The sequence below is a fragment of the Brassica napus genome, chromosome C1, assembly GCF_020379485.1.
Source record: "Brassica napus cultivar Da-Ae chromosome C1, Da-Ae, whole genome shotgun sequence".
Taxonomy (NCBI): domain Eukaryota; kingdom Viridiplantae; phylum Streptophyta; class Magnoliopsida; order Brassicales; family Brassicaceae; genus Brassica; species Brassica napus.
The window spans coordinates 28,345,341-28,359,825 of NC_063444.1; the positions used below are offsets into that span (position 1 = coordinate 28,345,341).

At 44.6% G+C, this 14,485-nt stretch overlaps 2 protein-coding genes across 2 annotated transcripts; both read left to right on the top strand.

Moving 5' to 3' along the window:
- Positions 1-764: 764 nt before the first annotated feature.
- On the top strand, positions 765-3,233 carry LOC106427588. The gene is made up of 5 exons (XM_013868308.2): positions 765-1,278; positions 1,351-1,478; positions 1,628-2,034; positions 2,225-2,356; positions 2,414-3,233. The coding sequence occupies exons 1-5, from the start codon at positions 765-767 to the stop codon at positions 3,231-3,233; spliced, it is 2,001 nt and encodes a 666-aa protein (XP_013723762.2).
- An 8,816-nt stretch (positions 3,234-12,049) lies between these two features.
- On the top strand, positions 12,050-13,889 carry LOC106427587. Its single transcript, XM_013868307.2, has 5 exons — positions 12,050-12,138; positions 12,184-12,619; positions 12,758-12,872; positions 13,357-13,458; positions 13,522-13,889. Exons 1-5 carry the CDS (start codon positions 12,050-12,052, stop codon positions 13,887-13,889), a joined length of 1,110 nt encoding a protein of 369 aa, XP_013723761.2.
- Positions 13,890-14,485: the final 596 nt, after the last annotated feature.

Consider the following 14,485-nt stretch of genomic DNA (forward strand, 5'->3'; position numbering starts at 1 on the left):
ATTCAAGAGAAAGAATTTGTGGCAGATTTGTTAGTCGTGCCTTTGGAAGGGTACGAGGTAATCCTTGGAATTGATTGGTTATCGAGCAATGGAGTTCAGATCGACTGTGGAAAGGGAAGGTTGTTGTTTGGCAGAGGTAAACGACCAGAGATGGTATACTATGGAATCAGTCCTAGTATGACCGTGTCTTTGGTATCAGCAATGAGAGTACAAGATTTGTTTCAAGATGGGGAAGTATATTTGATGACCTTATCGGTTAGTGGAGGAGCCACTAATGATGAAGTTAAGGTCAAAGACATAGAAGTGGTCCAAGAGTTTGAGGATATCTTTGCACCACTAAAGGAATTACCTCCACCTCGGAGTAATCCCTTTACCATTACTTTGGAGCCTGAAGCAAAACCTATAGCTAAGGCACCATATCGGATGGCACCTGCGGAGTTGGCTGAGCTAAAGAAGAAATTGAAAGATCTATTGGAAAAGGGATTCATTCGGTCGAGCTCTTCACATTGGGGAGCTCCTGTGCTATTTGTGAAGAAGAAGGACGAAAGCATGAGGCTGTGTATTGATTATCGTGGTATCAACAACATCCCGATAAAAGATAAGTATCCTCTTCCGAGGATAGACGAGTTGTTAGACCAACTAAAGGGAGCTAGTTGGTTTTCGAAGATTGATTTGGCATCAGGGTATCGCAAAATTCCTATTGCCAAGTCAGACATCATGAAGACGGCGTTTCAGACGAGGTATGGGCAGTGGAGTTTGTAGTTATGCCCTTTGGTCTCACAAGCGCACATGCGGCTTTCATGCATTTAATGAATGAAGTGTTTCACGACTACCTCGACAAGTTCGTGATCATTTTCGTTGATGAATCCCTGGTGTACTCGAGAAGTAAGGAGGAGCATAATGAGCATCCGAGACTGATTATGGAGAGGCTACGAAATCAGAAGCTATTTGCCAAGTTCAGCAAATACTCATTTTGGAAGAGAGAGATAGGATATCTGGGTCACATAGTATCAGGAAAGGGCGTGGCTGCTGATCCAGAAAAGGTCCAAGCCATACGGGAATGGCCTCGACCTACCACTGTGACGGAAGTAAGGAGTTTTCTCGGACTTGAGGGCTATTATCGGAAGTTTCTTATGGACTTTTCCTCCATAGCAAAGCCTTTAACTAAACTTACCGGTAAAGGAGTTCCTTTATTATGGGTGGAAGAAACCGAGAAGGCATTCAAGAAGTTGAAGGAAGCTCTCACGACCGCACCTGTGTTAGCTTTGCCCGAGCAAGGTAAACCTTACACAGTTTATACGGATGCTTCACAAGTTGGGTTAGGTTGTGTTCTTATGCAAAATGGGTGAGTCATCGCGTATGCCGCACGACAACTACGAAAACATGAGGATAACTACAGTACACATGACTTGGAGTTAGCGGCCGTGGTGTTCGCTTTGCGAATTTGGAGATCTTACTTGTATGGAGAAGAAGTGGAGGTATACACGGACCATCAAAGTCTTAAATACCTGTTCACACAGCCAGATCTCAACCTGCGCCAGCGTAGGTGGAGGGAGTTTGTGGCAGACAACGACATAAGGATTCGCTACCATCCTGGTAAAGCGAATGTTGTTGCGGATGCTTTAAGTCGAAGAAAGTGGGAGCAGATTTAGAGAAAGAAGTGGAGCTGTTGAACCAGGAGTTGAAACAAGTGAAGTTGGTCGTTTTGGAAGGGCAGACAAGCGAGCCATTGGGACTTCAAGCGGTGAACCAGGCCAGCTTGATTCAGAGAATTCGAGAAGAACAGCTTAGGGATGAGAAGTTACTGAAGATTGCTGAAGAATTCAAAGGACAAGCCGGGCCAAATAATGTTGGATACTACTTGGCGAAGGATGGAACCTTGCTAATTAATGGGAGAATCACGGTTCCTACAGGACAAGGGCTGAGAGATGAGATACTAAGGATTGCACATCATTATTTACTTAGTATCCATCCTGGAAGTTCAAAAATGTACCGAGACGTGAGAAGATACTTTCATTGGCCGGGCATGAAGAGGTCAGTAGCGCAATGGGTTGCTCAGCGTGCAACTTGTCAACAAGTCAAGGTCGAGCATCAAGTACCACAGGATTGTTACAAAGTCTTCCGATACCTCAATGGAAATGGGACTCGATTTCCATGGATTTAATTACCGGATTACCACCGCTCCAGGTAGATCGAACAACTCGATATGGGTGATTGTGGATAGGTTAACCAAGGTTACACACTTGTTGCCTATGCGGAACACTGATAAAGTTGAAGTGTTGGCCGAGCTGTACATCGACCAAATCGTGAAGTTACATGGTGTACCCTCAGACATCGTCTCAGATCGCGATCCAAGGTTCACGTCATCATTCTAGGAAGCACTTCAAGAAGCCTTGGGAACTAAACTGTTCAGAAGCACGTCGTTCCATCCAGAAACAGATGGCCAAACGGAGAGAACCATTCGAACCATCGAGGACATGCTTCGGATGCGTATTCTAGATTGGGCCGGGAATTGGGAGAAGCACTTACCGTTAGTCGAGTTATCGTATAACAACAATCATCATTCGAGCATAGGGATGTCACCTTATGAAGCGTTATACAGAATGCCATGCAAAACACCTATGTGTTGGACTGAAGTGGGCGAAAGGAGAATGTTTGGGTCACCTATTGTTCAGGAGACCATGATTAAGCTAGAGACGATTCAGACCAACATGAAGAAGGCTCAGGACCATCAGAAGAAGTACGCAGACCAGTCAAGAAGAGAGGTAACTTTTGAGATAGGAGATTGGGTCTATTTGAAGGTTACTGCACAAAAAGGGAAGGACAGATTCGGCAAGGTCGGGAAACTTGCGGTCAGGTTCATTGGTTCGTACAAGATCATCGGGAAAGTTGGTGAGGTAGCTTACCGTTTGGATCTGCCAGAGGATATGCGTCTACATCCTATATTTCATGTTTCCATGCTTCAGAAACATATACGGGATCCAAGTGCTGTTGAACCCGAGAGACAAGAGGAGTTGAGGACAAACCTTACGTATCCGGAAGGACCAATCAGATTGGGAGAACGGCGTATTCGGATGCTGAAGAATCGAGAGATTGCTCAAGTGCAAGTATTATGGGGAAGACAAAACATGATTCATGTTACTTGGGAAGATGAGGCGCGATTTAAAACCGATCACCCAGAGTTCTTCCGAGAGGATGTTGTGATGGAAGAAGGAGGCCCCTCAGACCCTTAGAATTCGAGGACAAATTATGTTAAAGGGGGGGGGGGATGTAGAAACCCATTAAAAAAAAAGGAATGGTCGAGTATCTTTTGGGTGGTCGAGTCGCAGACGATCAGATTGATCTTGTCTGAACCATGAGACAAGTATGCCACTAGACAATGGTTAGATAATGTGGTAGATTGATTCAAAGGACGTTTGAAGCACGACACTTTTAGAAGCACAACAGGAAGACCGGAAATTGAGTGAAAAACCCTAAATTTCGGTATTATGGAATTTTTCAAATAAGCCGGAAGCTCGGGAAATATTTTCCCTTAAGAACAGACTCCAAGTGGAGTTTATTAAAAATACTCAGATCATCAGAACGGTCGTCGAAAAATATTTGGGAATGATCGCGGGACAAAAATTCATCGGAAGGCCGATATAGGACAATTGACCGAGAAGCTCGAGGTGGCTAGATGTGTGTGTGTTCAGGACGTGGTGGCAAACTCCTGGGAGTATGTGTTTCAAGGAAAGCATGAGGTGTTGCAGTACATGAAACCTTTACATGCAAGTAGACATGTGGAGCACGAGGTGGATCGGCCAAGCACGAGGTATTGCGATGCATGCGACCAGGCCCGGCCAGACATGTGGAGGACGTGGTGTCTCCTTGCATGGAGCCAGGCCATGCATCCAGACAGGTAGAGGGTGTGGTGTCACTTTGCATGTGAGCAGGTCATGCAACCAGCCATGTGGAACACAAGGTGTCGCTGCGCATGCGTCCGGAGCCATGCGAAGCGACACACGGGCTGCCACACGGCTTGTTTCTGATTGGTTGTTGATTCCTATAAATAGCCCACCACCCCCTCTCATTTGAACACATCCAGAACACATCAAAGCCAGTTCAAAACTTGAGAGTGAAAGAAAATAAAAAAATATTGAGTTTCGATAGTTTTCGAGCGATTTAGGCAGTTTTCGAGAATAGTTACTCTGCCGATTTTGAGTCAGCACCTGGAGAAGGTTCTGTTCAAATGAAGAGAGATCAGTTCTAGTGGAGACCAGTTGAAGATCAGTCTGGAGGTGGGTCTACTTGAGAAGGTCGAGGAAGGGTTCGGATCGCAGAAGTCGGGTTTGGGGTCAAGGCCACGGTCAACCAAAAACTGTGAGTTATGATCAATTGATTGCTGAGTTGTTTTCATGCAGGTTCCCATTACTTGAAAGTTGGATCATGGCAGGAGGCCGGGTCTAACTGAGTAACGGTTTGATTAGTTAATAGTTGAGGTTATGTTGATTGAGTTGATAGAATTCTTATTATTGCTTGAGATCCATAGTAGCATGCTAATGGTTAGGTTAATTGGTTAGTTAGCGAATGCTGAATCCTTAGATGATATCGCTAAGTTGTAGATAGTTAGGTATTCTGGAATTAGTCTTTATTCTAGATTCTGGAATGTGGTTGATTGTGTTGTGATTATTACTTGAAACCTTGGTTATATTACCGGGTTTAGTATTGGTTATATTTTGGCCGACAACATTTGTGAACCCACAATGCTAGGCATATTAGGGGTGAGTTAGTGTTCCTTCAGACCTCGTACCCAGTGGGTTCATGTCCTATGGCTGAGTATTACACGACGGTGTAATGTGGCAGTGACCCGAAGGACTGTGAGCTGTCGTGCGGTGACCCGAAGGACTGTGGGGCGTGGTCGGTTGAAAGTTCCATCTTCCGGCCTTTGTGGTAGGGAGATAGGATATTGCCGATAGTGAAGGAGGAACCTAACGTCACCGGGGCCCGAGTTAGTTATATATATTATATCGTGTTTTGAGTTGATAAACCCTAATTTATTTCGAGGTTGAATTTGGTGGTCAGCTAGCATAGTGCTAGTTATCTTACTATCTTTTTCCAGCTGCGTATTTCAGATATATCTTATTTTTATTCGTTGAACTGGGTTGGTTTGTTGTTAGGTGAACCTCTCGCTTTAGATTATTTGGGGTGGGATAGCGAGGGGTTGTATTTGTTAGTTGGGGATTGTAACTCGCTGAGTAATGCTAGATTACTCACTCCTCACTCGTTGTTGTTTTCAAGTGACCAGTAGCGAGCTTGTAGAGGTCGCGGGAAGCTTGGCCGGCTAGTGTAGATTTGCATCTTTTTGCTTAAGACGCTTTCAGACTATAAGTATGTACTTTTTCTCGCATGGCATGCCACTACTTGTATAATATTTTGTGTGTTTTGAACCAGATAATCTATAAAATAAATGAAATCGACGTTTTGTGGAAATGCCTTGTTGTTTCTGATATTAGCTTGTCCGAGCTAACACAACGTCAGGTTGAGGTACGGGTTGAGAAGCCTTAGGCTTTGACCTGACGGGACGTGTTAGTGGGCGGGCTGGCCTAGCCTTAGGCTTTGGTAGACGGTCGGACCGTCGGTCATGTTCTTGTTTAATTGTTGGCCGGTGGTTCGAAATATGCCTAGAATGGTTCGGGGGTGTTACAGAGGTGGTATAAGAATGTGATAACCCGCCCTTCGGGATAAGAATGGCCGAGACAAAAGATTGGCTGAGCATCAACTTGGTGGTTGAATCGCGGGCGACAGAGATCGATCGGGAAATTTTGAAGAACAAGGTGGTCGAAAAAGTGATCGTGAGTGAACTATGAGTCGAATAAGTTGCTCGACCATAGTTAGAAGATGTCTTAGATTGATCAGACGGACGGTTTGGAAGCACGACGTTTTAGAATCTCGACGGTTTAGAAGCATGACGTTTCTTAACCACGAAGTAATCCTCAGAACTTCGTATCAGTAATATATATTATGTTGGAAACATAATATGCTGGAAGAAGGACGGGAATTAAGAAGGACGGGAAGCAAGCAGGACGGGATAGAAGCACGACGGGAAAACCCGAAATTGGACGAAACCCTAATTTCGGTATTTTGTACTATTTTTCGGAGAAGCCGGAGGCTCGGGAAATATGACAGTCAAGGTTATAATGGAGTCTGGATTTTATTAAAATATTCAGAACATCAGAATGGGAGTAGAAAAATATTCGGGATTGATCGCTGGTCAGAAATTTGCTGGAAGGACCGAAATCAGACGAATGGACTGAGAAGCACGAGCTGGCTTGGTGTGAGTGTTCAGAACATGGTGTCAACTGTCCAGCAAGCTCAGTGTCTACAGAAGCTCGAGGTGTCGCCGTGTATGGAAGCAGTACATGCAGCCTGACATGTAGAAGCACGAGGTGGATCGACCAAGAACGAGGTGTCTCCGCGCATGCAATCGAAGCATGCTGATCGACATGTGTGAGATAGTGTGTCACCTTGAATGAGTTCCAGTCCTGCAGCCTGACATATGAGAGGAGTGGTGGCGTTCTGAATGTGTCCTGGCAATGCTGAAAGACATGTGGAGCACGAGGTGTCGCCGTGCATGCGTCCGGAGCCGTGCGAAGCAACACACGGGCTGCCACCAACCTGAAGCTGATTGGTTGCTGTCTCCTATAAATACCCCACGACCCCAGCTCATTTATTCACATCGAAACCTCTCCAAACCAAGTTAAAACCGTGAGAGAAAGGAAGAAAAAGGAGGCAAGAGTTTCCGAGTTATTTCGAGAGTTTTAGAGAGTTTTCGAGATCAGTTCTCTATTGATTTCGAGTCAGCTCCTAGGGAAGGTTCTATCCAACTGAAGATCAATCAAGTGAAGATCAGTTCAGATGGGAAGTCAACGTGGCTAGAGAGAGAGAGAGAGAGAATAAAGGTGTTCGATGTCGAGTATCGTCGATTCTGAAGACCGATATTCCACCGAGACGGCCAGTTATGTCCAATCGATGATTCTCTACAATTGTGACGCGGAAGCTCTGTCCAAATGAATTTGTCCAGGCCAGTCAGTTCCTTTGATGATCAAGTGGAAGTGCTGTCCGGAGTTAGTTCAGGCCCACGGGTTCAGATCAGTCAAAGTTATGCTCGATACTCCGCCGGGAAGTCCGAAGAACTGTCCAGGAGCTAAAGGAGGTTATGTCCGAGTCCAGATCAGTCTGTCGAGGCCTGTCAGATTCTTCATGGTGAAGCCGAGGTTCTGTCCAAGTCGACATTAGTCCAGTCCAGTCCAGTCAAGTCTTCCCTCGGGTTTTGGCCAAGTCCTCTTCGATAAACCAACTGCTTCTCGCCTAGAACACTGTGAGTTGGCTTGTTTGAATTTCACTTGGAATTTAGGGTAGTTTTGTGAGTTGGCTTGTTTGAATTCCACTTGGAATTTAGGGTAGATCGATTCGCATATAGATTTGAATGATCACGCTATTGAATGGTAGAGTCTTTAGGGTTATTTTATTTATGGAACCGGAATCAGATTAGCAAGGGCTAAGCTGAGATGAATGGAATTAAGACTGAGATGATAACCTGACTAGGACTAGGATGCATCATGTTTTCTATTCTTGCGTGTTGATATGGTTGAGTGCAGGTTCCCGTTATCTTTAAAGATAGTTTCATAGCAGGAGGCTGAACTATCTGGGTAACAGTTTGATTGAGTTGTTTAGTATTGATATTATTGTTTAATTGTTGGTTTTAGTGGTCTTAGGCCATATAGGCCGGATTACTGGTACTATTGGTTACTCTTGTAGAGTCGAGTGTCTAGTTAGGATCTGGAACTTTAGCCTTAGGTTAGGTTCTAGATTGAGTTTGTGTTGTGTGAGTGTTGCCGACAGTATGAGCGTAACCCGCCCATACTAGGCTTGTTTGGGGTTGATTAGTATTTCCTCGCCCTCGTATTCAGTGGGTTCAAGGAAACCCCTTATTCGCTGGATCGGGAAGACTCAGAGAGACGGGATCATGGCCTATGGCTGAGTGAGTACACGGCGGTGTAATGTGGCAGTGACCCAAAGGACTGTGGGCGATCGCGCGGTGACCCGAAGGACTGTGGGCCGCGGTCGGTTGAAAGTTCCTTCTTCTGGCCTTTGTGGTAGGAAGATAGGATATTGCCGATAGAGAGGAGGAACACGAAGTCACCAGGGCCCAGGCTAGAGTGTTGTGTTAGTGTGTCGTAGAGGGTTATGGAACCCTCGAGTTAATGTAGCACCAATATACGGTGTTACGAGTTAGATCGAGTCATTGGTAGTTACTATCTTATTATTGTTGTGGTTGTGGTTGTTGATTGTTTGTCTTGCAGGTTTTGACATTAAGTCCTAAGTCTGGTTTAGATACCGGATTTGCCTTGGTGTGTATTTGGTTAGTGTAGGCCTGACGTTGGCTTATATGTGTTCGAGTGATTGCTTGTGAAGGGTGGTGGATATTGAAGCTATGCGGTATCATTGGTTGGCCGATCATGTTCTTGTCTGATTGTTGGTCGACCGGTTAATGATACTTGTATATTCTAAGTGTCTAACACTACATGATTACTGAACTAAAGCGTATATATGGTTAACGAGAGATTGGTTGTTGACTTGTTTTAATGCAGGTTCCCGTTACTTGAAGCTAGAACATGGCAGGATGCCAAGTCTAACTTACTAACGGTTTGCTTAGCCTTAGGTTTTATTGCATGCTAGGGCTACATTGATTGTTATTTTGGGTTGTCTGGGTTAGAGTCTAGGTTGCGGGTAGAGGCCACCAGCTCACTGAGTAATACTAGATCACTCATCCACCTCCGTTGTCCTTTTTGCAGGTCGAGTATCTTTTGGATGGTCGAGTTGCGGACGATCAGATTGTTCTTCTCTGAACCATGAGACAAGTATGCCACTAGACAATGGTTAGACAATGTGGTAGATTGATTCAAAGGACGTTTGAAGCACGACACTTTTGGAAGCACAATAGGAAGACCGGAAATTGGGCGAAAAACCCTAAATTTCGGTATTATGGATTTTTTCAAAGAAGCCGGAAGCTTGGGAAATATTTTCTCTTAAGATCAGAGTCCAAGTGGAGTTTATTAAAAATAGTTAGATCTTCAGAACAGTCGTCGAAAAATATTTGGGATTGATCGCGGGACGAAAATTCACCGGAAGGCCGATATCGGACAATAGACTGAGAAGCTTGAGGTGGCTAGATGTTTGTGTGGTCAGGACGTGGTGTCAAGGTAAGCATGAGGTGTTGCAGTACATGAAACCTGTACATGCAAGTAGACCTGTGGAGCACGAGGTGGATCGGCCAAGCACGAGGTGTTGCGATGCATGCGACCAGGCCATGCAGACAGACATGTGGAGGACGTGGTGTCTCCTTGCATGGAGCCCAGACATACATCCAGACAGGTAGAGGGCGTGGTGTCACTTTGCATGTGAGCAGGTCATGTAACCAGCCATGTGGAGCACTAGGTGTCGCCGCGGATGCGTCCGGAGCCATGCGAAGCGACACACGGGCTGCCACACGGCTTGTTTCTGATTGGTTGCTGATTCCTATAAATATCCCACGACCCCCTATCATTTGAACACATCCAGAACAGATCAAATCCAGTTCAAAACGTGAGAGAGAAAGCAAAGAAAAAAATATAGAGTTTCGATAGTTTTTGAGCGATTTAGGCAGTTTTCGAGAATAGTTACTCTGCCGATTTTGAGTCAGCACCTGGAGAAGGTTCTGTTCAAGTGAAGGGAGATCAGTTCTAGTGGAGACCAGTTCAAGACCAGTCTGGATGTTGGTCTACTTGAGAAGGTCGAGAAAGGGTTCGGATCGCAGAAGTCGGGTTTGGGGTCAAGGCCCCGGTCAATCAAAAACTGTGAGTTATGATCAATTGATTGCTGAGTTGTTTTCATGCAGGTTCCCGTTACTTGGAAGTTGGATCATGGCATGAGGCCAGGTCTAACTGAGTAACGGTTTTATTAGTTAATAATTAGTTAATAGTTGAGGTTATGTTTATTGAGTTGATGGCATTCTTGTTATTGCTTGAGAAGCGTAGTAGCATGTTAATGGTTAGGTTGATTGGTTAGTTAGTGAATGCGGAATGCTTAGATAATATCGCTAAGTTGTGGATAGTTAGGTATTCTGGAATTAGTCTTTATGCTAGATTCTAGAATATGATTGATTGTGTTAATTTGCGATTAATACTAGGAACCTTGTGTTATTTTACCAGGTTTAGTATTAATCATATATTGGTCATATAGCATTTGTGTAACCCACAATGCTAGGCATGTTTGAAGTGGAATGTGTTGGTTGTGTGGCGATTAATACTAGGAACCTTGTGTTATTTTTACCGGGTTTAGTATTAATCATATATTGGGCGATAGCATTTGTGTAATCCACAATGCTAGGCATATTGGGGTTAGTTAGTGTTCCTTCAGACCTCGTACCCGGCGGGTTCAAGGAAACCACTTATTCGCTGGATCGGGAAGACTCAGATAGACGGGGTCATGGCCTATGGCTGAGTGATTACACGATGGTGTAATGTGGCAGTGACCTGAAGGACTGTGGGCTGTCGCGCGGTGACCCGAAGGACTGTGGGCCGCGGTCGGTTGAAAGTTCCTACTTCTGGGCTTTGTGGTAGGAAGATAGGATATTGCTGATAGTGATGGAGGAACAACACGTCACCAGGGTCCGAGTTTGTTATATATATTATATCGTGTTTCGGGTTGTTAAACCCTTGTTTAAGTCGAGATTGAGTTTGGTGATGAGCTAGTAATTAGCATAATACTAGTTATCTTGCTATCGTTTACCGCTACGTATTTCTGATATTGCTTATGTTATTGAATTGTGCTATTAGGTGAACCTCTCGCTTTAGATTGTTTGGGGTGGGATAGCAAGGGGTTGTATTTTTAGTTGGGGATTGTAACTCGCTGAGTAATGCTAGATTACTCACTCCTCACTCGTTGTTGTTTCAGGTGACCAGTAGCGAGCTTGTAGAGGTCGTGGGAGGCTAGGCTGGCTGGTGTAGATTTGCATATTTTTGGTTAAAGCGTTGCAGACTATATGTATGTACTTTCGCTTTCTTGGCATGCCACCGCTTGTATATTATGTTGTGTGTTTCGAACCATACAATATATAAAACAAATAAAGCGAATGTTTTGTGCAAATGCCTTGTTGTTCTGATATTAGCTTGTCCGAGCTAGCCCAACGTCAGGTTGGGGTACGGGTTGAGAAGCCTTAGGCTTTGGTCTGACGGGACGTTTTAGTGGGCGGAGTGGCCTAGTTACAAATTGCACTTTATGTGACTTTGGCTGGATTGCCCGTTAACCCGTCTTGTAGCGCTCCCGAAGCTTGGTAGACGGTCGGGCCGTCGGTCATATTCTTGTTTGATTGTTGGCCGGTGGTTCGACCTATGCCTAAAACGGTTCTGGGGTGTCACAGAGGTGATATCAGAGCATGGTTTCATCCATGCGTGACACAAGTGCTTTTTAACGATTTTATCGAGTCAAAGGAGTCGCAAAAAGATGATTTGGAAACCAGCCGCTTCCCGTAGTAGGAATATGACTTACCCTTTTGATTGTGTGCAGATGGCTAATCGCAGGACAGGTGATGATGGACGAGATCGGATATGGGGAGAGGGTATGGATTGGATAGGCGGAGGATTGGGTTACAGATCTGATCAGGAGGATGGAAATGGCATCAGTGAGATGTTTGGACACGATAGGAGCCTTCTGCAGAGAACAAGATCTTTTCCTGTGTACGGTAACAGGACTAGAGTGAGGGATGACAGTTTTGCGAGTATTGGCCCAACTCATAATTGGGACCGGAGACATCAACATGATCAATCCGCTCAATCAAACCCAAGGCCAGATCAGAACCGTGCCAGACCACAAGAGCAAGGAACCGAAAACACCCTGAAGCTTTTACATGACGTGATGACAGAAGCACTTGGTAACCAAGGCAGGCGTACTCAACCCCCTGAAGTTTCCAAGCTATTTTCTACCATGAAGAACATCAGATCCTATTGAAGCTGACAAGTGGATTACTATGATGGAGAAGAATTTTGAAGCTATGGAGTGCCTAGAAGAGTACAAGAAGAAGATCGATGTGTACTATCTACAAGGAGATGCAACAGGCTGGTGAGAAAGCATAGAGAGGCAGCATGGACATACCATCACATCAAGGGAATCATTCAAGGGAGAGTTTGAGAGGAAGTACTTTCCTCCAGAACCGAAGCATCGGTTGGAGCGTCAGTTTATGAACTTTGTTCAAGGAGATATGCCGGTAAGGAGTTATGAGTCAGAGTTCACAAGGTTGAGACGACATGTCTTTGATGGGCACGAAGATGAAGCAACTATGATCCGTAACTTTATGTACGGATTGAAGCCGGAGCTTGGAAGTCATTTAGCTGGAAGCAACTTTAGCAGCTTATCTGAGATAGTGGAAAAAGCTGTTAATGTTGAGACTGTATTGGAGGCTGAAAGGAAGACAATACCACATTCTGGTGGACACACCAATTTTAGCCAAGGAGAAAGGCTGAATTTCAACAAGGGTCAAAAATCTAACAAAGGCAAAGGGCGAGGATTTGGAGGCCAAGCTAACAATCGTGGTAACACTGGAGTATGTTACACATGTGATCAGTCGGGACATATTTCGAGGTTTTGTCCCAAAAACCAGCGGAATAACCAACGGAGTAACCAGCAGGGTTATTCATAGATAAGGATGGAAGATGTAACTTGTTTCTCTTGCGGTATGAAGGGCCATTATGCATCGTCATGTCAAAACAAGCCAATCCCTTCGACCCCTCTCGCGATCCAAGCTCCTCCTAGCCGTCCAGCTATTGAGCCAGCACCAAAGAGTCAAAACCTAAGAGGTAGATTTATGCCTTAGGTGTAGAAAACCAAGACAATGAAGGACCGTCAAGCGGTCCCATCACAGGTATTATGGGTGCTTAACCTCCTCTTTTTATTGAATGGAATTTAGTTGTTGAAATTCAATTAGTATACTGGTTAAGTATAGATTGCTTGATCGCTAGGTTGCGCGTTTAAAAAATTTTGGATTATGATTGATGGTTGTGCGAATTTTGATTAATTTTTGTGATTGAGATATTGTTGATTGGGTTACTGTGGAAGGAACCATACATGTTGATGGTAAACCCACACATGTATTGTTCGACTCGGAGGCAACACATAGTTTTACGACCCCTGAAGTAGCTGCCCGGTTTTGGGATTGTTTTGTGGTTGACAGAATAAACGTGGCCGTCTTGACCCCCGCAGACCGAACCCTTCAAGCAGATCAGTGTATCAAGAATGTTCCATTGGTCATTCAAGAGAAATAATTTGTGGCAAATTTGTTAGTCGTGTCTTTGAAAGGGTACGAAGTAATCCTTGGAATGGATTGGTTATCGAGCTACGGAGTTCAGATCGACTGTGGAAAGGGAAGGTTCTTGTTTGGCAGAGGTAAATGACCAGAGATGGTATACTATGGAATCAGTCCTAGTATGACTGTGTCTTTGGTAGCAGCAATGAGAGTACAAGATTTGTTTCAAGATGGGGAAGTATATTTGGTGACCTTATCGGTTAGTGGAGGAGCCATTAATGATGAAGTTAAGGTCGAAGACATAGAAGTGGTCCAAGAGTTTGAGGATATCTTTGCACCACTAAAAGAATTACCACCACCTCGGAGTAATCCCTTTACCATTACTTTGGAGCCTGAAGCAAAACCTATAGCTAAGGCACCATATCGGATGACACCTGTGGAGTTGGCTGAGCTAAAGAAGCAATTGGAAGATCTATTGGAAAATGGATTCATTCGGTCGAGCTCTTCACCTTGGGGAGCTCCTGTGCTATTTGTGAAGAAGAAGGACGGAAACACAAGGTTCCGAGGATAGACGAGTTCTTAGACCAACTAAAGGGAGCTAGTTGGTTTTCAAATATTGATTTGGCATCAGGGTATCACCAAATTCCTATTTCCTAGCCAGACATCATGAAGACGGCGTTTCGGACGAGGTATGGGCAGTACGAGTTTGTAGTGATGCCCTTTGGTCTCACAAATGCACATGCGGCTTTCACGCTTTTGATGAATGAAGTGTTTCACGACTACCTCGACAAGTCCATGATCATTTTCATTGATGACATTCTGGTATACTCGAGAAGTAAGGAGGAGTATAGTGAGCATATGAGACTGGTTATGGAGAGACTACAAAATCAGAAGCTATTTTGCCAAGTTCAGCAAATGCTCGTTTTGGAAGAGAGAGATAGGATTTCTGGGTCACATAGTATCAGGAGAAGGCGTGGCTGCTGATCCAGAAAAGGTCGAAGCCATATGGGAATGGCCTCGACCTACCACTGTGACAGAAGTAAGGAGTTTTCTCGAACTTGTGGGCTATTATCAGAAGTTTGTTAAGGACTTTTCCTCCATTGCAAATCCTTTAACTAAACTTATCGGTAAAGGAGTTCCTTTCTTATGGGTGGAAGAAACCAAGAA